The 25,279-nt window shown below is 38.6% G+C and overlaps 1 protein-coding gene across 1 annotated transcript; it reads right to left on the minus strand.

The window, feature by feature from the left end:
• Positions 1–1,939: 1,939 nt before the first annotated feature.
• Positions 1,940–24,231, minus strand: LOC104625477 (potassium voltage-gated channel subfamily H member 1; the record flags this gene model as incomplete). Its single annotated transcript, XM_010293113.1, has 3 exons — positions 1,940–2,369; positions 16,352–16,744; positions 24,113–24,231. Coding segments are annotated over 3 exons (942 nt in total), but the record flags the coding sequence as incomplete, so codon positions are not given.
• Positions 24,232–25,279: the final 1,048 nt, after the last annotated feature.

Consider the following 25,279-nt stretch of genomic DNA (forward strand, 5'->3'; position numbering starts at 1 on the left):
GAGCTTAATTCTCCAGGCAAAATAGTGTTATTTTAACATAAAATTTTTATGGTGGAAGAATGTCTGTCAACAATTAAGCTCTAAATAGCTGCAAACTAAACAAATCAGTTTTGTTCCTCCCATCCTGAGGAATGACCACAGCTCAAAACTTCATCATGTTAAAAGCAATCAAGACCCTACCAAAACCAGAGAGGTAAACTCAAAGATTGGATTACTTAGTTGCCATTTCCACAAACACATATTGCGAACAATCCTAATGGTTTCCAAGTAGATGTTCACAGGATAAAGGTGCTCAGATACACAGACAGTTATAGGGTTAGACATGTAAGGTTCCGAAAGTCCAAAATTGTTTCCCTCAAATGTAGTTGCCAAAATTCATGAGATTTAAAATTGCCAGAACACTGTTTCTTACACTTGTTGAAATTGAAGTTAATTTCACAATTCAGAGCAGATCTCTATCAACATTAATCTTGCATAAATTCCATTTCTTTCCACCACATTTACATATAAAGGGTTTGGAGCAGGTGCAACTCCAAAATACCCCCATGCACATTCCTGATTTTATGAAGGTTATGTTCATTTAGTATTCATAGTACTAAATAATAATACTGAATACTAGCTATTCTTGTTTAGCTAGTATCACGAGTATAACCCAATGAACAGTAAGCCAAAGGTCAGGATATTTCCTATTGAACAGATACCTTCAGCAGGGAATGAGTTTGGAAGCCTGTTTTGTACTACACTGCTACATTGTCTAATGCACCTTCTCATGAGGAAAACACGTAACTGCCTCCAAGTTTTATGTTTGTCTCCAAGTTTTAGTTTTCCCTTCTGCTATGCAGAGGTATTATTAGGATGATGGGACTCTTAGAAGTGGAAAAAGCTAGAAGAACAAAATTAACAATTTTTACAGCTAATATATCCCAATCCCTACACAGTCTTTATACTTCTTCCCACTGACGTTCAGCCTGCTTAGCACTTCACACGTAATCTCAGTATGTGATTTCAGTGTTGCTGTAAAATGAACATCAGAATCAAAGCATCATGTTTCTATCATAACATGCACTGTGCTGCTAATTGAGTTTCATTATATATTTGGTTTTAATTTTCTGCTTAGTAAGGATTGACTTCTTTCTCCTCTAGATGTCATATTATTGTACAGAAGCTTCTCTACTTCTCCATATAATGGTATGTTCTTCCACGTACAAAGGAGAATTTTTTTTTCCTTACTTTAGTTCAAATTCCACCTTATCTAGAAAAAAATGACCTAGTTTAATGGTGGCCACCATATGGCTCTTAACTGCAAGTGGCTCTCAATGCAGATCTTGCACTGAAGCAACACAATATAACCAAAAGCTGGACAGCTTGGCAATATGAATGAATCCCTTGCGACAAGGAAACGTGAGCCAGAGGTGCCCAAGGCCAATATCGTCCCAGTTGCTTTAAGATCTGACTGTATGCTCAGCCCACAGTGGAGTTCATGGCCTCTAGAGAGCTACTGTTCTCTCTCCCTTACGAGATGCTCTTGGACCTCCTCCCATTCACTGATGCACTTGTCCAATATATACAGCTCTCAGACATACAAAGATTTTGCCACATACCAAATGGAGGCACAAAGGTTGTCTGTGCCCACTCTGGTGCATTAATTTTTAATACTGCAGGCTTTACACATTTTACGGTTTGCTTACAAGATAATATTGAAAGGATATCGCCAGAATATTGCTTCCAAAATGACTGAATTTTTGCTAGTCACAGCAATACTCCCACTTGTGATTTTAAAACTAACCAGTAAGAAAGTATGTAATAACTATATTGCCACCCAAAATATTTTAAGCTGCATAATAACATCTGACACGATTCCAGATGTTCTTATGTCAGTATTCATGACACACAGCTATTTGGCAGGTTGTGCTTGAGAGACAGAATCTCTAATACTTACAGCCAATCATCATCATAGCAACAGCAAAGATCTTCTCTCCATCTGTAGTCGGAGCGATGTTCCCAAATCCAACGCTGGTGAGGCTGGTCATCGTAAAATACAACGAGGAGATGTAGACCGAATCTTTGCTTGGTCCGCCTTCCCATTTTCCAAAGCCTGACGTGTTAAAGCGGTAAGGTGTTCCTATTGACATCCCCAGCTGATAGAGCCAGCTCTCAGTTCGGATTGTGTTTGTATCCTCATCGATAACTTCATAGTCTCCTATGCTGTACCAAATGCAGGCCAACCAGTGTGCTGCTAGACCAAACACGCACACCAGCAGAACCAAGACTGCTGCTCCGTACTCAATGTAGTGGTCCAACTTCCGAGCTACGCGACCAAGCCGAAGTAGCCTGACCACTTTAAGTGAACTGAAGAGGCTGCTGATGCCCTAGAAGGATAAAGCACAGTGACCATGAGTATTTTATATTAAAGCAACAATATTCATAACTGCGGTTCCCAAAGACAAGAGGTGATCCATCACAAATAGATGGTCATCAGATAACACTTGAAAAGAGAGATTGTGAAACATGGAAAGATTAGCAACCCTTTTCAGGGATGGATATATGCACTCACGTCTTCATCGACTAACATTTTGTGAGTTGCTCTCTGAACTCCCCTTTCAGGTTATTATAGGTCTACAAACACATTTGTAAGAGCTTCAAATGACAGGCTACTTATTACACGTCCAATGGTGCAAGTAGACCATCCCTGAGCATCCTGATGCTACTTTAGGCTGACTGAAAATAAACACGGAAGTCACTGACCATTAAACTATACAAATCTAACGTTGAGAGGAACATAACCAGACACCTACTGAATTCACTCCAGCATCTGGAGTCATGAACCTCTTATGGCTGTTCCTGACTTCCTTATGATCCTGGGCCACGCATGTCCTCTCATGTCTCAGACACAACACTGTTTGCAGTACTTAGCTCAGACATACCAGGAAGATAAATAAGAAATGTCAAAAAATACTGGAAGTACCTGGTTATTTGTAATTCTTCAGTGTAACAGTGTGTTTCCTATGACTTTACTTTCATATAAGAATTCACGCACTGATAATCACTCTGACATTTCTCACATGGACTACACAAAGCTTAACTATTTCAAACATCTCACTGTCTAATCCCCACATCATATTGTTTTATGCCAGCTTTGGTATCAATGTAGAATTTCTGTGCTGATACTAATATGGCTCCCATGAAACAGAATTAAGACAGCATGTAGGATTTTGTATTGTTAACTTTTAGACGGATTTGCAATTCCATGCACAAGAAGTTAAATGAATAGCCTTTCATAAAAATCCTTTCTTCTTTTTTTTTTCTGCTCCCTCTTATCAAGACTGTTTCATACATAGAAGTCTGATTAAAATTTAAGGAGACTGGTTTAATGAGTATTTCTGGAAGTGCATAATTGCATATTTCTGGTCACCAGCTTTTACTGGAAGTTTGTTTATTCCTGCATAAATACAACCGCTTCAGTATCTTAGGCTGGTTCAATGCACTAGAAGAGATGTTTTATTAAATAATTACATGAAGCATATTGACTCATGTTCCCCAGGACTGCAGCGATGTATTTCCCCTTTATTTCATGAATTTGTCATGATTACATTGACTCATTTTCAGAGACAGATGTAATTTGTTACCTGGGAACACGCTATCAATTTCTATTAAGTATTTGGACAAGATCTAACACAACCAAGGGGAGGGGAGTAAAAAGGAAGAACAACAAGAGAAAAAATTTCCTTTAAATCAGAGATATTTGCAGAGACCTAGAAGAGACCAAGAGATCTATTCTTTTCATGACTATCTACGTCAAAATTTTCAAGCCACTGATGCAAAAATTCCTTCACAAAGTAGAAGTTAATTTCCATTTCCCATTCATTCCATACCCGGGTTTGTTTTGCAAACTGCCTTGATGCCAGTTCAGAGAATATGACACATAAGGCCTTCATTTCCAGGGGAGGGAAAGCAGGGACGTCTGAACACTCAGTATGGAGGGGAAAAGCAAAGAGGAAAAAGCACAAAAAACTGTAACATGATAACCGTATTTTAGAAGTGGATATGCAAGTCCCTGAGTGACAAGTACGTATAGACTCCACATTCTAAATATCTGCATTCAAGATTTCAACACATCTTCTGGCCTTTTTCCTCAAGGACCAATGCCCGTTTCTTCCCCTCCTCTTTACAAACTTTAACAGCAAAACAATAATGTTTTACATTTGGAGAAGTCTCCACTAATGGCCTGTTTTTAGCTTCAGTCTCAAAGCCAAGCTTTTTAATCACGCAGTGCTTACAAGTCTCAGGTATGCACAGGAAGTTTTTCCATCTCAACGTTCTCAATACAAGTTTTATTTCTGCTCAAAAATAGTGCTGCAGAACTTGTTGTTAAAATTAAAACCCATCAGTGGGATTAAAAAAAAAAAAAAAAAACAAAACCTCAGTTGTTTTTCTTCAGTCAGTGAGAGTCCTAATAACAATTCATGAAGGACTTAATAGTTTGGAATTTGGTTAATTCTTAATTTAAAAAAAAAAAAAAAGAGTCAAGTTTTAGAAATACTTGGGGACAAAACAGAAAGCATACAGGGGAGTTTAAGAAATTGGATATGAAAAATGGGAATACAAAATAAAATATTTGAAATTAGATTTAAAATGTTTAAGGCAAACTGCTTTCAGAGTACTTTTATCCTAATTTTCCTTATGAAATTCACAAAAAGAAATTTTGTAGAAGCATTTAAAATGTGATAGAACTGCATCACTTGGGAGAAAGTCATTCTACCAAATGCTGACCAAAGGTAGAGAGAATTAGGGGTTTTGTACAACAAGAACTTGCTTATTTACAGAAAATAAATACTTGGTCTGGTTGCACTGGAAGGATGCATTTCATATTCAAATTAGTCACAATATTTCACCTGACTGCATTGCCAATAAGGTTCTAAAACTTCAGAAAAAGCTAAAAAAATAATTTATTTTTATCTCAGCATTAACAGTATTTTCTATCTTAATTCCTCAGAGGAAAGGATTTTTCTATTCTGAATGGATCAATATCCAGAGGAAGAAATGCCCAGGGAAATAATTATTCATACAGCTCTCTTAGAAATTTCTACGTGACAGAATTTCAAATGGGTATAAACAATGGAAACTTAACAGACTGTTTCGTAGATGGTACAGTAGGAAAAAACAATCAGATCATTCTCCAATACTCCAGAACAGTACTTTTTGCCACTAAATTTAGCAAGTAATATTTTAATACTCACAGGAATAGATCTGCCGGATTCAAAATTGACGTTTTTAAGATTACCACTTTCCAAAATAGAACCGTACTTTTAGATTATTGTCCATTTTAACGCTCTTACCAGTGCGGATTATTTTTATACTTTTATCATACAGATGGCTCCAAGATGTCACGCAAAAAGAGCCTCAACTCAGTTTACTCCTCCTGACACGTGTCCCACTCCTTCTGCTCAAAGGAGATAGATGAACCTCCGTTCATGAAGAGCTAGCAATTGCACTAGAGGTCCCAAACACGCACCCCCAGCTCCCAAGGATCACCATAAGGAACTCCGGTGTGGCAGGCATGGAAAGGACAAGACTAAGTAATAACCCACAAATTCCTAACTGGGCCTGATGTAGGCAGACACAGTTCCACCTATTCGTACTCTACCCAATAGATCCCTTCCCCTGGGAGTACGCAGAAAAGAAGAAATCTGTCATATGTCCAGGGTAGAAAAATAGTACGTTTTTACCAATACTCTGCTCCTGAGACAACTTGTGTGCAGCACTTACTTCAACACGCAGCAGTTAGTCAAATATGGCAGAAAATGCTGAATTTCACACAAACTTACATTTCAAATTTTTTGAAGTAACTGAATGACACTAAATGAAGATGCTACTGCTGATACCTGCATATTGTTGTTGACAAATATTTAATAAGCTGACGGTTTTACTTTCATTGCCAGTGATGGCTGACGCATGAGAATGGAAGGATCTGTGGCAAATCCCCTCCAAACCAAAGAGCAAGCTCAGAGCACTGACAGCCAGAAGAAATAACTCTGTAGTCGCTTGATTAAGCAAACCTGAATGTCAAAAGCCCTTAAAATAATAAATACAACCAATGCCCCTCCCTCTCCTCCTATGCAATCTTTGCAGAGTGGAACTGCACCTCAACCACCACAGAAAAACAGCTCGGCCCCAGGCCCGGAGGAAAGCAGGCCCCCCATTTTACATCCCAAGAGACTGCCCCAGCAGTTTATGCACGACGTACTGCCAAAGCTAAATTTCCACGTATAATTTGTCGTTAATTAGACCTACTCACTAGATCCTGTGCACATTTACACACATTTTCTCTTGTACCCCCCGGTTTTCTGCAAAGCGTGATCTACTGCCAGCGCACTGCTATCTCAGCCATGCGAGTAATCTTCTCTCCAAACACAGGATCCAGGATATCCACGTTCTGGCTCCAGCTTTGCATCAGACAACGCCAGATTTTTGCCTTTACTTCCACATCCATAAAAAGAGACAGAGAAGAGACGCTGTGATTAATTATTTTGTGAAGTGTTTTGAAAACATGAAGGCTGTAGCAGAGTAATTATTAGTGACTTGTGTCATGGTTTACACGGACACTACAGTGCTAGGCGCTGTACAAATAAAAAACAGTTCCTGCAGTTCATTTGCCATGCAAAGTTAAATGCAACTCAGTTCACTGAATACTAGAATTTTACCCAGAAAAAATAAAATACAAATTGTTTAAAGAACAGCGATAAAAATTAACTACAGCCAAAAAAAAGTGAGAGAGAATTCATTTTCCCTTCCAAGCAAGATGTAGGATGAACAACTTTAGGAAAGAACTAAAATGGAACTTTCATCCCACCTCCTACAGCTATAGTAACGCTAGCACTTTAGTAATAGACTCAATCTGCATGACCGTATTCACCTTTTAGGCCATTATTTACTTTTCACCCGTGCAGAAAGTAAATGCACTTAACCCAACCATTAAGGTTTTTTTCTAGGATCAAAGGAAGTGTAATTTACTTCCTACCTGCCATTTTAAAAGAAGATAAATACTGAGTATTGACACAGACCTGTTCTAAGTTTTCAGCACTTTCATCTCACATGTAATTGCTAAAGTTCTGGCTTCACCTCAGCTAAAGGGAGATGCAGGAAACTAAAAGCTAAGCATTAAAAGAATGAGAACGAAACAGAACAAAAAAATAAATTAAGTATTTATTCAAAAAGGGGGGGCAATGAACTGAATTTCTCACTGCCATAAGTGAGGCAAGAGCCATGGAAAGCACTGCCTTGTTTCTTCACATTTGATTCTGAAGTCAGCTGTGCTGCAGCCTGGCTCTGCCTATCTGCAGTAACATGGCAGCCCCGTCAGGTCATTATTAGGACTTCTCATTTCTGTTATTTGCCTCTCCTTATTTTCTTAATTAGGTCTGAGAACATGACCTTTCCTACAGATTGCCATCTTTAGCAGCCAACAGATGAGATAACGTTATGCGCACAGGTCAAAATCAATATCTGAACCCTCTGGTTACTGCTGTGGTTTTCAGCACTGAAGAAAGCAGATCTCTAGACTCACAAAGCTTATTTTAGTCAGACATCTGCGAGCTTTGTTAGAATCAAGGGAGAAACAGCAATAATTCATGTATAAGAGCACAGGGTGTGAGAAGAGATGGAAAGGCTGATTTTTCATTTATAAAACTATGTTGATGCTTGCCTTAACACACATACATGCACACTCAGAAAAACAATAAATCCAGGAAACAAACTCTTTTTTTTTTTTTTTTTTTTTTTTTTTTTGAGTGTTTTTTTTTTTTTTTTTTTTTTTACTTTGAGAGGAAGAACAAGGATAAAGATAACACAGAAGTAATCTAAAGAAATTCCACTTTCCACAGTATCAAATAAAAAATTTACCCCTGACAGACAGCAGTCTGCTTCCCAATGCTTCTCATTCAAAGAAGTCATCAGTTCCAGAAGCTTTTTACTTATCTCGAAGAGGCAAAGCACCCAAATATGATTTAGTGTTACTGGCATCTAATACCACTCCATCTTTCCAATTCTAATCCAATCCCTAATATGAAATAGACTATAAAGCAACCATTTAGCTACTCAAATAAATACCCTTTGCTGTCTCATCTGACTTTCTGCCTCAGATCGATAAAGTATGCTGAATGGGGGAAAAAGAACAGAGAACTGATCCCTCTCTCTGAAACATGCTTCCCTTTGTATGCAGTGTAAGTATCATTCTCTAACAGCAGCTTTTTGAAATAATTCAGAATCTAGTATCTTCAATTAGCTCTCCTTCTTGGATAAAGGCTATCACCATACATTATCACTGAAAATGTAGTTCAGCATTTTAATTCTTTTAGCCTTATACAGATTGAATAGCTTCTGTAGACTACTATTCTCTCTTTAACAGTATAATAAATCATGTCATGCTTTTCAAAGCTACGAAGAAGTAGCCCTGAAACCCAGTAACACCCTTATTTATCTGCGACCTAGCAAAAAGACTAATCTGAACATTAGTAGTGCAGAAGAGGAGCTAATTGGCATCTTAACAGCCACAGCAGAACGCATGGAAAAAGTGTTGGGCAGTGACAGAGCAACACATGCTTCTCTGGTATTCTCTTTTGGGAGGGGCTATTCGTCAGCAGACAGCGTAGATGTCTCTGAGCCACCAAGGTGTACGAACCTGGGGGACACTAGGGAAGCAAGTGGAATTTAAATTAACTAAACACCTTAAGCAGGCTTGGAGCAGAGGCGAGAATTTAACCCTAAATGGGTTAAATGGCTGAGAAGCTCTGCAGTGCCTATATACAACACAAACACAATTTGGAAAGCAGAGAATTTAGGGGGAAAATCGGGAGCCTGCCCCTTGAAAGGGTTGCATTAAAAAGGCACTTCATTAGTAGCATAGAGGTTGGGTTTTTAAAGTGGGAAGTTAGAGAAACTCATATTTGATTGAAAAAGTGGGAGAAAAAGAAAACTTAAAGACAATAAAGACAGACACCCCGAATCAAATCCTCAAGAGACTGTGAACAGTGCTTCTTTGCCTCCCTGGTTTATATCACAGAATCATTAAGGTTGGAAAGGACCTCTAAGATCATCAAGTCCAACCATCAACCCAACACCACCATGCCCACTCAACCATGTCTCGAGGTGCCACGTCCACACGTTTTTTGAACACTTCCAGAGATGGTGACTCCACCACCTCCCTGGGCAGCCTGTTCCAAAGCTTAACCACTCTCTCGGTGCAGAAATTTTTCCCAATGTTCAATCTAAACCTCCCCTGGTGCAACTTGAGGCCATTTGCTCTCGTCTTATCCCTGCTTACTTGGGAGAAGAGACCAACACCCACCTCACCACAACCCCCTTTCAGGTAATTGTAGAGAGCAACAAGGTCTCCCCTCAGCCTCCTCTTCTCCAAACTAAAATCTCCAAACATTGCACCTTGTAACAGTCAAATTATTTTAGTAAAACAGTATGCTCCCCTCCGAGAGGATATACGAAAACTAGTTGCACCTCTGTTTTGCTAAATATTCATTTTATTTCAAATAAATCCACATCTCCCATTTTCCCTCTGAGGCATAAAGAAGACATTGCACTACACAGAAGTTGGGCAGATTTAGCAATTCAAACTTATCTCCTCTTTTAGGAGTGATATAAGTGAATTTAATCCAGAAAAACTCTGCACATTAATATGTGCTTAGAGGCACTCGAGTTTTTGAGTTTGGAGAACAGTATGAGTAATCATATCAAAACTGTAAGCACTAGACAGGGAAAATGGGAGTAGCAAGGTATATGATTAAACATTAAGATAAGGTGAGAAAAAAGTTTCATTTTCACATATGAAAGTTCATTTTTCTTTAAAAAATAAGTGTTAAATTTACCAGCCTTCTCAGCACCACTGTTTGACTCTTCTTGTATTAGTTCTACTAACCATGATTAAAAGAGATAAGTACAATTCTGTTCTTTGTGACAAACAAAAAAAGGTAATGATGAATGAAATATTTCCATCTGGTAAACAAACTGCCACAAAAATCTCAGAATCACTGTCAGTGCTAGCGGCAGCGGCAAGGCAGAGATTTCTATTCAACCTTTAGCTTTGCTCTAGCTATCTGAAGTACTTAACATTTTCTTTCACTTTGTAGTAGGCTGATTGAAAGGGAAAATAATTCAGTGTTCTTTGTACAAAACTGCAGCTTATTATAGCAAATAGTTCAGGTTTTTTTCATTAAAATGACTGCCTCTCAAGTTTCATATACAAAAACTGTCCTGAAAGTACCACTAGCAGAAGTGACAGAGAAAAAAAGTTACCAGGATTTAACTAGTGATTCAAATCCAAGGAAGATAGGACATACGTAAATTATAAAATGAAAACCTTTGCTGTTTTAGTGAGATATCATCTAGATCACCTTTTTAATAAAATAAAAAATACCCAAACCAGTTTGCTGGCAGAGGCTGATCAGGCACTGCTTCATTACCACTGTTTGTTATTTACAGCTTGCACAGGCAGAGTATATTAATAAACATGCCCTTTGTTTACAGCATGTTAAATATCCTGGCACTCTGCTTTACCCCAAGAATCTCTCTTACACCATTTGAACTTCCCCAAATACTCCTTCCACCTATCTGCCTGTTGAGGAGTAATTCCTGCCTGGCACAGCCCCTTGGGGCCATGCTGCAGTACAGAGGCACCTACAAAAGTCAGACAAGCAGGCCTCCTCCTCCATGACCACTTTTCCATTCCTTTGCACTCCCCTTCTTCCACGCGTCAAGCTCCCCAAGGTCCTTCTGAAGCTCCCAACACCACCTAGGAGCCACACCAACAACTCCCCTAGCCTTGCTCCAAGGGCCTCCGGCACGTTACAGCCCAGAGTGAACACCTCCCTTGGGCTTTGCCCTGTTTCTCAGGGGCCTCTCACAAGGGGACACCCAACTAAGTAAACCTCCACCACCACCATGCCCCTCCAACCATGCTCCAGTCCTCCCACTGCCCCACTGGGGTACAGTAACCCAACTGCTTGAGTCTTAGCCAGGAGTACCGGTAAGGAGCCACTGAGTCCTGGGGGGTCTCACTAATTGCTTCTCATCTACTTCCATCACATCCAAGAACCACCATCTACCAACATTTCCTCTATGCTGGATCTCACTCTGTGATACTTCGCTGCTTTGTTATAACCATTACCTAGAAAGTAGGTTACGACTACTTTAAATTTAATTACCCACAGAAAAATATTCATTCATTACCAGATTTATCAATAGACTCACATGCAAAACACAGTATTGCCTAGTTGGACAGATCCAAATAAGAGGTGAACTACACGCTGTTTCAAACAGATTTCATATTAGAGAGCTGTTTAGTTTAAGAGACTTTAAATATTATATTTACCAGTTTGAAAAATTCATCTAACCCAAAATCTTTCTTTATGGACCCCTGTTTATTCCATAAAACTATAAATATGATTATTCCCTTGCCCCTTACTGCAAGCAAATGGCAAAACAAGTCTAGGGAAGTTGCTTGTTTTTCACTGAAGCAACTTCAGTAATTCCTAGATAGCTAATTTGTATTAGCATGAGAGGTTATTCCACTAATAAGGTTTAAATTAATCTATTGCAAAAGTACTGCCTCAGAGAGTTGCCAACAATCTGACCAGCAACACATTCATTTTTTCCTCGCAACTAACAGTTTACTTTCCAGCTACACCATGCTCACTTAGCACTAAATAGCTTAATTTACTTCTATTACTTCTGTATTGTGGGTGTTTTGGGACTTTTTTATCATCATAAATTTTGTCCTTTCAAAGCTGTACATCTTCTTTGCCTACATGCTAGCTTCTCTTACATTCATCCACTTAGGTGAACACTACATAATTTATATTGAAAACATTTTTCCTGATGATCTTTTACTATGCATTTATTTCTCTTCTACCTCAGCTATTAAGAGTGATATATGGTTCTCAATTTGGCATCAGCCAACAATTGATCATAGTGTTCAGTTCAAATACAGCTAGCAATTATTACTACAAACTCCCTATTTCAGAGATTTATATGGTGGTGACATGACTGGATTCCACTCCTACCAGGAGATTTCACAACAGCAGCATCACATGTAAAAAGTCAAATTTTTTCCAATATAAATTATATCTTACGTTATTATGGCTGAAAACCACAGTATAAAATTGCTCAAGCTGACACTGCAAAAATATGCTTCAACTTGCCTTTGGAATTCAAAGTCTTAAATTGCATTGTTCTTCATAAAAATTGTGGAATTTTCTTTAAGCCTGTTTTTTATTAACACTACTGATTGATGTCTGAACACAAAAAGATAACATTATCCTCCAAAGTAGGTGGTATTTCCTTAAGTGGGGAATAATACTAATTACTATAAAGGATTACTGACAAATGTTGTTGTGATCATTCAAATTCAAAAGAGATTAATATCACGTGTTTTAAGGGCTGTGTAAATTTTTGGGCAATATTTTCTTTTCTTACTCACACTATACTACAGCATGACATATTGTCTTACCAGTGGAAAGTCTAAGCCTAGCATTAAGTTGATTCATCAATCAGTGAAATTTTTTTTTTCTTGAAGTTCTATGGCAGGTCAAGAAAGTAACGTGTATTTAACAGTATAACTAGCTTCCTATATAGAAAAGCTAGGAGAAACATTTATAACTATTCTTTCATTTGAGTAACAATGGAAACTTCTCTACAATTATTCGTTCCTTCTTTTGTTGAATTTTGTTCATGTCTGAATATGAGATACTCTACTGTCTCTTGAGCACAGCACTTGATATCAGAAGCTTCATACATTCTCATATTTAATGCTATGGCCTTGAACAAAGACATTAATGTTTTTTCTTTCCTGTTCCATCTGTAGAATGTGGCTATTAAAACTTAAGTGCCTCTTGTATTCATTGTAGTTATTAATAGTTGTATTGATTAATAGTTAATGAATTCAAAGTATTTTTGTGGACAAAAATGTTCTCAACAGTGCAGAGAGGAAACTGGAATTTCAATTATATTAAAAAATATTAATTGAAAATATACTAATGTTCCAAATTGCAGCAAACCCAAAGAATTTTGAAGTTGCCTGAAAAACACAGAAGTCACACTCAATTTTGTTTCAAGAAAACATTTCCCATTGTATCTTATAACAGAATAATGAAATAAATTGCAAAACAAAAAGTTACTTCAAAATAGAAAAAAAATCAATATCAGAATTTTTTAAAATTAGTATCCACTCATCAAAAATATTGATCAACTCTAGTTTCATATGTTATAATTAATCTTATATTGAGGATCACTTTAAAGATGACAAAAAATGGTTTCACTATTAATCTATCGATAGAGCTAAGTGATGGGACAGTCCCCAAATTACCCAGAGTCAAAAGAGCCTCAACACCCTATATACACAGCTTTTTACTTCTTCAGCTCCAGGTCCTTGTCCCTTGCAAATCAATTCACCACCTCCATCACAGTAATTATGGCATCCTTAAAAACAAATTGACTCATCAAGTTAGTTCCTCCATGATAGCCTCAGTGTCTTCAGTGATGCTTCTTTGTTAACAGAAAATGACAGAAGGGAGGGAAAAAAGTGAGCTTCCACCTGCCTCAGTCCCCCTTCACTACAGGACTGCAACAAAGCCAGGTTTCTATTTCCTCCTGTTTAAAAACATATATGGAAAACACCAAAACGGGACAATAGCAATTCATATCCTTCATTTCATCTTATCACCACTGTTGACACCGGCTATCATTTAATCTCTGTCAATTTTTTTAAGAGTATTCACATTAGGACTGTCAAAAAAAAAAAAAATTCCCACAGCAGCCATGGCCACCTACTAACTCCAGTCTAATGGCTCCAAGGGAATTCCCTTTAGCAAAATCAAACTTAACGCAAGATAACAATCCAGTTTGGCTACTTGTAACTTGAACAGCGCGGCCTCACAGCTGACTTAATCCAACTGTGAAGTAATATGGTGTGTAATCCCGGGCAAGAGACACGTAAAATTTAAACCAGCAAGTTTGAAAGAAAGGGAATTGACCCACAGGGGAATGGTCTACACACCAGAGAAGAAGATATAAGGCAAAGCCTTTCTACTTTCAAGGCTCCTTGAATGTGGCTTTTTTTTCCCTTCTTCAATAAAAGGTTATCTTTCTCTCTACAGAGATCATGAAACAGTCATCAGCATATGTTTATGAAACAGTGATCAGCACATACTGTCCTAAATCCCCACCTGATGTGCACTACATTATTCCGCTGGCATTGCTGGCAAAGCCCCTCAGGTCCTGTAAACCAGTCTAGGGGCCCTTAATAGAAGTACAGCAATTTACACCAGTGGAAACTCTGCTATAATGACCTTACAATGATTTATACCAGCTAAATGTCAGAACCCACTAGGGGAAATAGAGACAAACAGTCTTGAAAGGATAGCATCAAGAAAAATGTTTTTTTCCTTGGGCATGATAGCTAGAATAACTAAAACTAACACTGTTACACTGATTAAGGAGACTACTGAAGAGCCATAGGAAAACTGAAGTACCAATCAGCTCCTCATTGTTACAAGGCAACACTGAGATGGAGAACCTGCCGAAATTAAAGCGCTCACAACAAGAATTTCTCTGCAGAATTGCTACCATGAGCCTGAGAGTGCCTGTGCTCAGCTCAAGGGCTGTCACAGCCACTCGTATAGACATTTTCCTCAGGGATGTTCTGTAGGTCACATCACCAGTCTACAGTTATGAAGTGTTCCTCCAGCAAAACCATCAGCACTTTGCTACTATCTGAAGCGGGTGAAAAAAGCTTCCTTCCTTTTTTTTTTTGTCTTTTGACTTTGTTTTTTTTTTTTTTTTTTTAATCTTTCAGCCTAAATGTCAGAAACTGACATATGGCCACACCTACCATTGCTTTATCAGTGCCACAGCAAAGTAATATGTGAAAGCCCTGCACAGGAATCTGCAGCCTGGGTCCTTTTTATGACAAACAAATATTTAAGGACAGGTCTCACAGGCTTTTTTGCTTGATCTCATTTATGTTATTTCAGTCTGTAGCTTTATATAAAATGAAAAACTCTCTAGGGAATTAAACAGCAAATAATGTTATGTTTTTTCCACTGCATCCAGTAGTTTGCCTACTTGTCCTCAAGTCATTAAGCAAAATACTTTAAATGTTTTTAATTTGTAATAATACACTATACAGGTTTTCATCAAAAGTAATGTGGTTTTATGTTTTTACCCAGATATTTCACTTGACATAATTTTCTTTTAATAGCCAGGTTGTGCTTTATAACATAGGCATAAAGGATCTCATGAAAATTAAATTCTTAAGCATTGGTGAGATGTGTATATATGTTACAGGTTTAGTACGTGTCACAGATAAATACAGACATATAATTAGTTGCTGGTACAGATTTTATAACATGTCATTAAAAAGTGAACTGTTGGAATTGTCTTTAAGATTCTATTAACAATTCATTAACTCTCTGAACTATTTAGGCATGGAACCTTAATATATTTAGTTTAGAAATATTTTCTGGGCAACCCGATCCAATAGGAGAATAAGGGTAGTTAAAGGTTAAAACAGAGCAGTATTGTGGTTTTCAGTGTCTGAGTGTTAGTTCTTTTGCCAGCTTGTGATCTGTTCCTAAAGAAATGAGCAAGAATTAAGGAGGAGTCTAGATTTCCAGATTTCTCCCTATCCTTTCTTTTAATTATGGAATTACCAAGCAAGCATCAAAACAGCATCTTCAATTGCTTCACCGTCCTCTAAAACAACTGTTGCCAAAAAATGCTGCATTGATCACCAGATACTCACACAGTACTTTCTGGTGGTCTAAGAAGATTTACTGAGTCACTGTTTGCCTCTTTGCTGCCTGCTATATTGTATTAGAAGCTGTTGAGAAAAGTGTATTATAATTTCCAATTGTTCATGTGAAGAATTGCCATTAGCAGACATGCCCTGTTCAGTCAGCAGTGAAAGCAAGAGAACCCTGCCCCAAGAAACTATCTAGACACACCAGTTCAAGCTATTCATGGTAAGTCAGATGAAGCAGTTTTCCTCAGTGCTGTACACAGGTTCTGCTGTCTGCTTCTGCCTGTCCTCCTGAACTCTGAGGATGTAGACTTCAGGAAAATAAACATGGAGTTCTGACACCAAAACCCTCAGCCTCTCCCAGGGCAGTTAAAGACAGATCCTTCTGGCTAGAACTCATCAGCAAACTTCTACATGCGCTGAGGGCAGCTACGAGAGACATAGGTACACTAATACAATGCATTTAAAAGCATCCATTTCTTTCTTTTCTCCCCCACCCGCAACCATTAAGTAATAATTAAGAGGTGGAAGCAGAAGGAGTATACTGACCTCATCGACGTTCTCAAATGCATTGATGACATCATACGGCAAGCATGAGAGCAGATCAATCACAAACCAGGTCTTCAAGTAATTCATGCGAATCAGTTTTGGGTCAGAGATCACCTCTCCTGCTGGGCCCACAAAGGTGGTATGGAAATTAAGCACAATGTCTACTAGAAAAATAACATCTACAATGCTGTCGACTACTAGCCATGCCACGTTGTTTTGTTTTGTTTTAAAGGAGACATTGTAAGGGACCAAAATAGCAGTGTAGAAAGTTAAAATCAAGATGATCCAGTCCCAGGTAGTCTTGAAAACACAATAATGCAAAATTATATGCGGCGGAGTCTTTGGTGCCTCTTGTTTGTACTGCGGGAGGATTTCAGAGCCCAGCTGCAGTACCTGTAGTGACAGAGATTTCAGGAGAAAAAGAAAACATGTTTAAGTTTTTTAATGTTATTTTTCACATTGTAGATTCTCAAGCTCAGTACAACAGTTCATAAAAATACGTGTCCATTAACTCCTTTTAACATTGCCAAATGGTAAGCAAGACAGGGTAGGTATTCTGTTATATAAATCAGTATCAACCTAAGAACAATTGTTTTTTCTTTTAATGCCATTAACTGTTTTTTGACACTCAGCCTAATGTGCTGGATGTCCAAGACCTATAGAGAAGAGACAGCTCCTTCAGCAGTCTAAATAAACGAGACAGATAAACGATGAGAAGGTAAGCACTTGCAAATAGAAATCGATGGCAAAACCAGGAAGAATACTTCAACTTCTGAGTTCCAGTCCAGCACTGGGACCACTGGACCACATTGTTCTTCAACATTGTCTATTTAACTCTTCACTATACTGTATCTGAAATAGTCTTATACTACAATCTACCATAAATGCACAGGCCTTTGTTCCTCTTCTCTGGGCCATGCAGGACCAAAGCCCATGGATAACCATCACTAGCCTCAATGAACTCATTCTGAACTTGAACTTTCACTGAGAGAAGATCAGTGTCTTCACTGTTTGATGGTGTACAATGTGGTTAGGTCTGAATTAAAAAAAAAAAAACACTACAGCAAAAGATGATCTGTCAGCATATGTTTTAACCCCTGGACCTCAAGCTAGGCACATGCTCCAAATGTTTTGCATAACTGCAATCACTATCAGTGCTGCCCATTTTAAGTCTACTATCTCTCCAGTTCTGCACACTAGGGCAAAAAGAGTATGATCATGTATTTAATTCTTGGGAATTAAAGCTTTTTTTACATACCTATGAACAAGAATGTGTTTGTTTATGTCTATGAATATACATGAGGGTGAAACCAACCTGAAGGACCTGTCTCCAAATAAAGACAAGTTAAATTTTAAAATGAAATTTACCCTGGGTGAGTTATGGGTGAAAACTGAAAGGAAGATGGAGGTTTGCTCAAGTGAGATCTGTTTGCTAATGCCAAACTCATAGAACCTGTGAGAACTATTTAGGAGCACGGTTCCTTTTTCACATTTATTTACACACAGTTCAGAGCAATAGGGAGCAGAGAAGGAAATTAAATGGCCACCTTCTCAGGGAAAAGATCAGACAACATGGCTATAATAGGAGGATGTCTTCCTTTCATGCTCCTTATCTCAGCTTTTCTAACGTCAATTATTTAGACGTGGATTTTTATCTGCAGGCTTTTCTGAGTGCTTTTTATTATTCTTTTTTTGTGAACTGGTGGGCTTTTGGCTTTTTTCCAACAGGTTAAGCCAAAGGGGACAAAAGAAAACAATCAGCTACAAGCATCCTAAGTGGACAAAACAGCCTCAGATCAAGTTCCTTGCTGCTTTGAACCTGACAAAATCACTTACTCTTGTGCACAACAGGGGTCAGACACTGTCAGATCACAGTTCCTTGCACATGTGTAAATGACAATGGGAGTTGCAAGCCTGCTGACTTTGAGCCCAGTATGTTCTCCAGAAGAGAAATAGCATGACCTGCTCAGAGAGACCTGCACATTAGCACAGAGGCATCAACAGTTTGAAAAAAAAATAACAGAGGACTTAGTATTTTTGTTTCACTGAGTTTCTAGAATGACAGCAAAGAAGGAAAAGGAACATTTTCCCCTAAGTAGAACCCTTGCAGACCAAACTAACACTCAGACATGTCCACTGCAGTATTAAGTACTCTGCCACTCCTGACCCTGATTCACACAGGTTCTCCACGCTACTAAAAAAAAAAAAAGATTTTTTTTTTAAAGTTGCCTTGTGGTAAGAGGAGCTGGAAGCAGCACGAGACAAAAGCAGTCTCTTCTCTGCAGAAGGCACTGGCCAGCCAATGCAGTCCCCAGAAGTCACTGGTAGTGACTGGAAGAGACATAGGTTGTGTACTGAGCTAGTACGTGTACTCAGTGTCATTCCCTTCAGGGCTTGCTTGCAGTCCCACTGACAAATGTTAGGATGTCTTTTCTCAAGAAAAGTTCTACCCCAAGATCAATATTGCAAATACCTCCTGCCTTCCCTTTGAACATCACAGCTGTACCTGAATCAGTTGGAAAGCACTGAGCTACTGGGCTTTTATGAGAATTGGGATGAGTAACAGCTCTAACATAAGATCCCAAGCCTGAAATATGCTTCACTGGGCAGGGAGAGTCCTCTGCAATATTCAGTCACTAGAATAACTGACCAGCAAAACCAAGCACTTTCTATCACGTAGTAACATTTTTCAGTCAGTTAACTGGATTTCAGTTGTAATGCTGAGATCTTACTAGTACGGGGAGATTGCACCATCCCTTAAATGCAATGTGAAAACATAATGGCTTCTTTTGCAATCATATGTCTCCTAGAGCTCATTTTCTTATCCTCTGATATTATATGAAAAAGTCAAACATTTTGGTAACCATTCTAATCAGCACAGGAACCTCAACCATGAAACACCGAAAAAAAACACGTTATTAATTCTTGTCAGATTGAGTCTTATATATACACATATAAGTTCTAGACTGAGAATTGTATAATGCATTCCATTTTGGCCACTGCTGGTCTCTTTGTACTCCAAGAACTTGTGGTAATTTTGCATCATCCAAACTAAAGTTACTGGAAAATGTACTAATATATTCCCATATACCTGCATAATAGGAACAAAGGCAAGAACAATCTCTATTTGGCAATAAAGAAGGGGCTAAATTATGGTGTCCATTATTTTGCTGTAAATAAAAAAAAAATTACAGTAAAGCCAGTGGAACTGCAGAGATGTAAAACTGAACTGAATGCAGAGAAAATCAGACTTCTAGTTTCAACTCATTAGGAAAACAAACAGCTTTGCTGCTTTGGTGTTTTAAAATGTCATCACCAAGTACAAAGCACTCTCCCCTAGCTTGTTTGAAGTTCAAGGGCTACAGCACAGGAAAATAAAAGAATTGATGTCTCCTTCCCTTTTTCTTTAGAAAGGGAATGTACTCTAAACTATCTGAATGGCTAGTGACCTTATTAAGAAGTCTTGAACGTCTGTTACCACCTGGTTAAGCTCTACCAATGGCTATTTAAAGTGACCAAGGGCCATGGCTTTAGTTGGTCCACAGTGGAAGGATGTGCACCAGCACTGTGGGCATGAATCGCAAAAGGAGGGGCAGGGAGAGGGCAGGAGATGGGCAGCAAGGAATGACACAGGGATATCAATCACTCGCAAGGTGGGGAGAGACACCTGTGGCAAGCCTGAGGTGTCTCCAGTATTTTGTTTGGGTAGGGATAACAAGCTCTAGCCCTGGCTCCCTCTCACTACATCACTAACACACACCTTGTAAAACCACTCCGCCTTGCTGGCATTGCTAGAGACATGAACTGTCATTTCACAGCTTGAGATGGCAGGAGGGCACTGTCCCAGCTCACACTACCTCTCCCAGGAAAGGCAGCTTGCTTTACAAATTGGCAAAGGTCTTGCAGCCTCCATGACTGCCAGCCAAGAGCTTTCATAGGCACCAAATTCTTTTCATTGAAGGAAGAGAAAAACGCCTATTATGACGCTTAATTCTTTCCGAGAAGAAGCATGTGCTTTTAGCGTTAAGTACAAGAAGAGAGCTCAGTGCTGTACTGAAATAATGGAAGGAGGTCCACAACGCTTAGTGCTAAAGATCTAGGTTTTGTCAGGTTGCTGCACTGAAAGTTAGCAGAGTTCTCTTCTCCACTTTTCTCTACTCTTTTCCCAACAAAGGCCACACACAGTCTATTTCTTCACGATCCTTCCAGACACACACATATCACCCCTGGGTCATCAGGAGATTAAGAGCTGTTAAGAGTCCACTCTCTACACCACATAGCAAAGAGATGTACCTTCTGCTCTATTCCAAGGTGCTCCTGCTGCAGCCTCTAGGGAGAGCAGTGCCAACCTAAGACACAATATTTGCTGAAGCAATCAGGTGTGGTTACTCACCCACACGAACTAACTAGATTCAAACTGCTTGTAAAGGTGCTTCTTCTGGAGAGAAGGAAAAAAAAAAAAAACACCAGAAGATGAATACAAACCAGAAGATGAATATAAAAGTAACCATGAAGAAAATGTACACAACTATATAAACCAATATGTTGAGCTTCCACCCATGTGCACTGAACAAATATTTCATTACTATCATTTTCTAAATAACAACTGAAACAGCCCTGGTTTTGGAAGATTTTTCCCTATTGTGCAGTTATAGTGTAGTAAAAGAAATATTTGTTTCAGAAAGTTATTTATGAAAGTATTATTCCAATTACTTATGATTCATCAGCCACTACAGTTGTATTATCTGCATTTATTATTTGTGGTAAAGTTGCATGATGTTTTAATAGCTCTCTAAAGCTGAAGAATATTAGTTCAAGAGCAGAAATTACAGATTTCATCATGGGTGTCACAAGACTATTCATTTTTTTTAACATAATAAAATAAACAAATTTTATCCTAGATCTGTTAAAAAATGGTGAATATATCACCCGTCAAGACTCAAAGTGCATCAACAAGTGGTTACAATTATTTATTTATTTTTAAGACTGCATGACTGGGGGAAAAAAAAACCCATACAATCATTCATTTTCAGCTTAATCTCTCCCTTTTGTGTTTTCAACCGCACATATTTGCTTTCTCTCACTCTCCCTTGCTTTTGTTTTCACAGGCACCCAGGCACCCACACAAATTGCTCCCAAGTCAAGGACTAGGTGCTAAGCCTCAACTTGAACTAGAGTTGAACGGCAGTTACAAGTCCCTGGTAAACAAGGTTTACAAAAAAAATGGCAGAAGTTCCATTATTAAGCAGTGCTGCTAAGCACCATTACAATTTTTCTGCTCTTATTTCTCATAACTATCACATTTTTTAAACTATGACACAATCTTGTTTACCCAGAACTGTCTGGTAAACATAGAGAATACATCAGCTAACACCACAGGTGCAGAGGGCATGTGATCGGGAAGAATGGTTCCTACAATCAGCTCCTTGGTGATAAAGCCAGAAATGTATCAGTTACTTTACACTCTTACTGCAAAAGGTACTCTCAGAGTTACCTAACACCCTTGCATTAATCGCATAATTAATTTAAGCAGTTTTCATGAGACTGCTATTAGAGAAGTCAGGTCAAAAAATCTACACATACTGGCAAAAGTCAGAGAATGAGTCTCAACAGACACTGCTTGTAATACCCATGGCCTGTGGACAAAACAACATAGTTTGTCATTAACATCTTTCTTGAACTAATATTTCATAAACGATAAAATAAATTGTAAGCTTTTGTGGCAGGCTCCTGTTTTGTATTTGTACATCACCTTGCCCCACTCAGGTTCTACAACACAACTTGCTCCTCAGATATAGAAAAATACAAGTGATAAAGAACTAAGAGCAACACAAATAATACTCCAATAAATGAAGAGCCTTCTTGAGCAAACAAGATTGATGTGAAATGCCATAGTCAGTAGGAAAAGAAAAAGGATGAATTTTAATTTGAACTTAAGATTTCAAATAGGCTACTGCAGAGATAAAGAAAAAAAAAAGTTTTGAAAATACAACAGGGAACAGTTAGAGATCCCACATTCAATATTATTGAGAGATATTTCCAGAATAAGAAGCTCGGCACCCCATATGTCTTCAAAGGAAGAAAAGTGGGCTTCTCTGTATGATTGTCTGCACTCTGTTTTTCTCTAGTGCAGTTGTATTGACTTAAGTGGAATTACGGCAGATACACAACAAGGTACCTAACATCACAGCTGGGGCTAATGTTCTTTTTAAAATAATGACTGCAATATTCAGTTGGCAATTAAAGAAACTCATTTCAGACATGTAAACTATACACTTGCCCTTTATTATTTATAATGAATCAACTGGCTGTGCCAGTTAGAATACTTGCAAAGACTTGTTGAGCACATCAGCTTGCAAGAAGTTTCAGTAATGTATAGTCACTTAAGTCCAGACCGAGGTTCACTGAGACAAACAGAATAACCTCAGACCTTTTGCCTTACATTTTACTGCCTACATTTTAGCACGAACTAAAATTCAAGGGTAGACATCTAAAGAGAAGGAAGGATTATTTGATGCTAAGCTTTGAGTAGAATTAGGAGGGCTACTCCAAATTCCAGGACACTAAAGCAACCTTAGGGTAGGCATGTAATAATCACACGGTACTCCTATCCAGCATAGTGTCCATGTGGATATCTGCTCCTTCCCTGTGCTAATATGATCTATGTTATTTCTGTACTTCCAACAGAAATCAGTTTTCCATTCTTGAGTGCATCTGTATTGAAGACTGAATAGGTAAGCTCCTGTCCTTGGGAATTTCATCATCACACGTAATAACAGTAGAGGTCTAGGCAGGAGGAGTTTATTTTGCATAGAAACTAAGACGTATCCAGGGCAAAACTAACAGTGTACTGACTATATGGAGACCCCACAGAACCCAGCAATGGCATACACCTCCAGCTACACAGGAAGATTAAGAATTATTGACATGAGTCACAGCTGCTGTCATGGCATCCACAGCAATAGGTGAAACAGGAGTGACATGTTATGTTGGCCATGCTGTCATTAACCAAGACCTTCCCTAAGCTGATTTTACACCAGGGAGACACTGCTACTGGCCCAGGAGACAGCTACAGGAAACTTGGGACAGTCTCTCCCCCTCGTGGCGAAAGTCCTAAAACCCTAAGTACTTCAAGGAGATGCCTTCTCTGGCTGGAGCTTTTCTCAAAATTTTGAGAGTCTACTTAAGTCACAAGGTTTCATTTTCCTAATCTGTCTGCAGCGTTGCTTGTGGCATCTTACAGCTGTTCTATCCATAAAACCAGCAACTCAAACGTATGTTTTAACCAGTTTGTAATGCAGGATTGGGACCCCACTGAAAAAGAACTAGACATAAATGAATGCAGAGAACAACCATATCAAGGATTTTCCAGAATTTCCTTCTGTACTACCCTGAGTTTTTCTCACCTCAGTTTTACACAAGTGAATAGTCCAAGATCCTACTAACATTGAGATTCTCAGACGAACAGAAACTAAGCAAAAAAGTATTACTTTCATAATAATGCCATTGTAAGACTTTGCGGAGATACAGAACACAACGCTGCAATTAGGTTACATGAAGTCTTTTGGACACCTGTTTCCATTCCACTGTCACGGAACACATTTCACAGCACATGTGCCACATTCTGAGCTCCCATGCCTGCCACCAGGTTACAGATTCCCAGGGAAAGGGGGAAGGACAGTGCTTGGCTCATGCAGAGACACCATACCCACAAAGGCTAAAATTATTTCTTTACTGTCTCTCAGGGAAAGAAAACATTACCTCAGCAAGTCGTGAATGCTTGTGAACATTCTCTCCTTTCTGCACGCTCGGAGCAAGCTGCTGCAGCACGCCTCGGCTGCTTGTGAGGGCACGGGTCAAGCGAGCAAACTTTCCCCAACCTTGAGAAAACATGCAAGATTATACACATTACCAAAAAAAGATGCAGGTGTACCACATAAAGACTCTCAAAAAAAAAGTTAAAACAGAGCAATTCACTTTAATAAGGACCACAAGGGACTATGATTTAACCAAGTACCAGATAAAAGCAAATCACAAAATAGGTGCCAGGGTGGTAAAGTAATAAAACCCACGACTGCAGTGACTTTGTATTCAATGGCTTTACAAGAGTGCCGTTACATGAATGGCATCTTTTGTAAGGATAAATGTCCACTTTACAATAATCTTCTATTAAATCCAATGGCCAGATTTAGATCTCATAGCACTGCAGAAGACACTCCAGACTAATCAAGATGTAAGACTAGAATCACGCACAACGAAAATTACAGTTGCCTGTAACAGAAGTGAATCTGGCCTCAGATGTATCAAGCATAGATCTGGCATAAACAGAGAAATACACATAAGATAATACAAAGCAGAGCAGAAAAAGCAAAACAAAATCATTAATTTTATCCTCTCTAAACAAAAGGGGGAAGTATACAAATGGATTTTCTCAAACTCTAATAAAACATTTAGGAGCTTCTGGCAGAGAAGTCATACACTGAATTTTAATTCAGGATATTTTTTACAATCCTTTCAAATACGCCTCAAAATAGAAGACCTTGAATGACAAGTCACAAGAGCTAGTTACAACTATAACCTGAGCAGTACTTTGCCATAACAGAAATCAGGCAGAGTATACATCTGGATATTTTTGGTACTCTGAAAGGAAAGTATCAGTGTGTTTAGTCCCAATCTTGAAAAATGCTAGCACCACCTGGGAACTGTTGAGCAGTCTCACCTCCTACTCCAATTGAGGATGCTCAGCACTTTGGAGATGTAGTTCTTAGTGAGAAACTCGTTCTGGAAAAAGTTCCCTCCACGTTATGGTTGTATCACCAAAAGAAATTATACTATTAGCAGTGACTGTTTTTAAAGTCCAGTCTGAATTTTAACCTGCAAGTGATCCATGACAAGTACAGGATGGTTAAAATACTGCCTGGTGCTTTG

Source organism: Phaethon lepturus, unplaced genomic scaffold (genome assembly GCF_000687285.1).
Source record: "Phaethon lepturus isolate BGI_N335 unplaced genomic scaffold, ASM68728v1 scaffold21688, whole genome shotgun sequence".
NCBI classification, from domain to species: Eukaryota; Metazoa; Chordata; class Aves; order Phaethontiformes; family Phaethontidae; genus Phaethon; species Phaethon lepturus.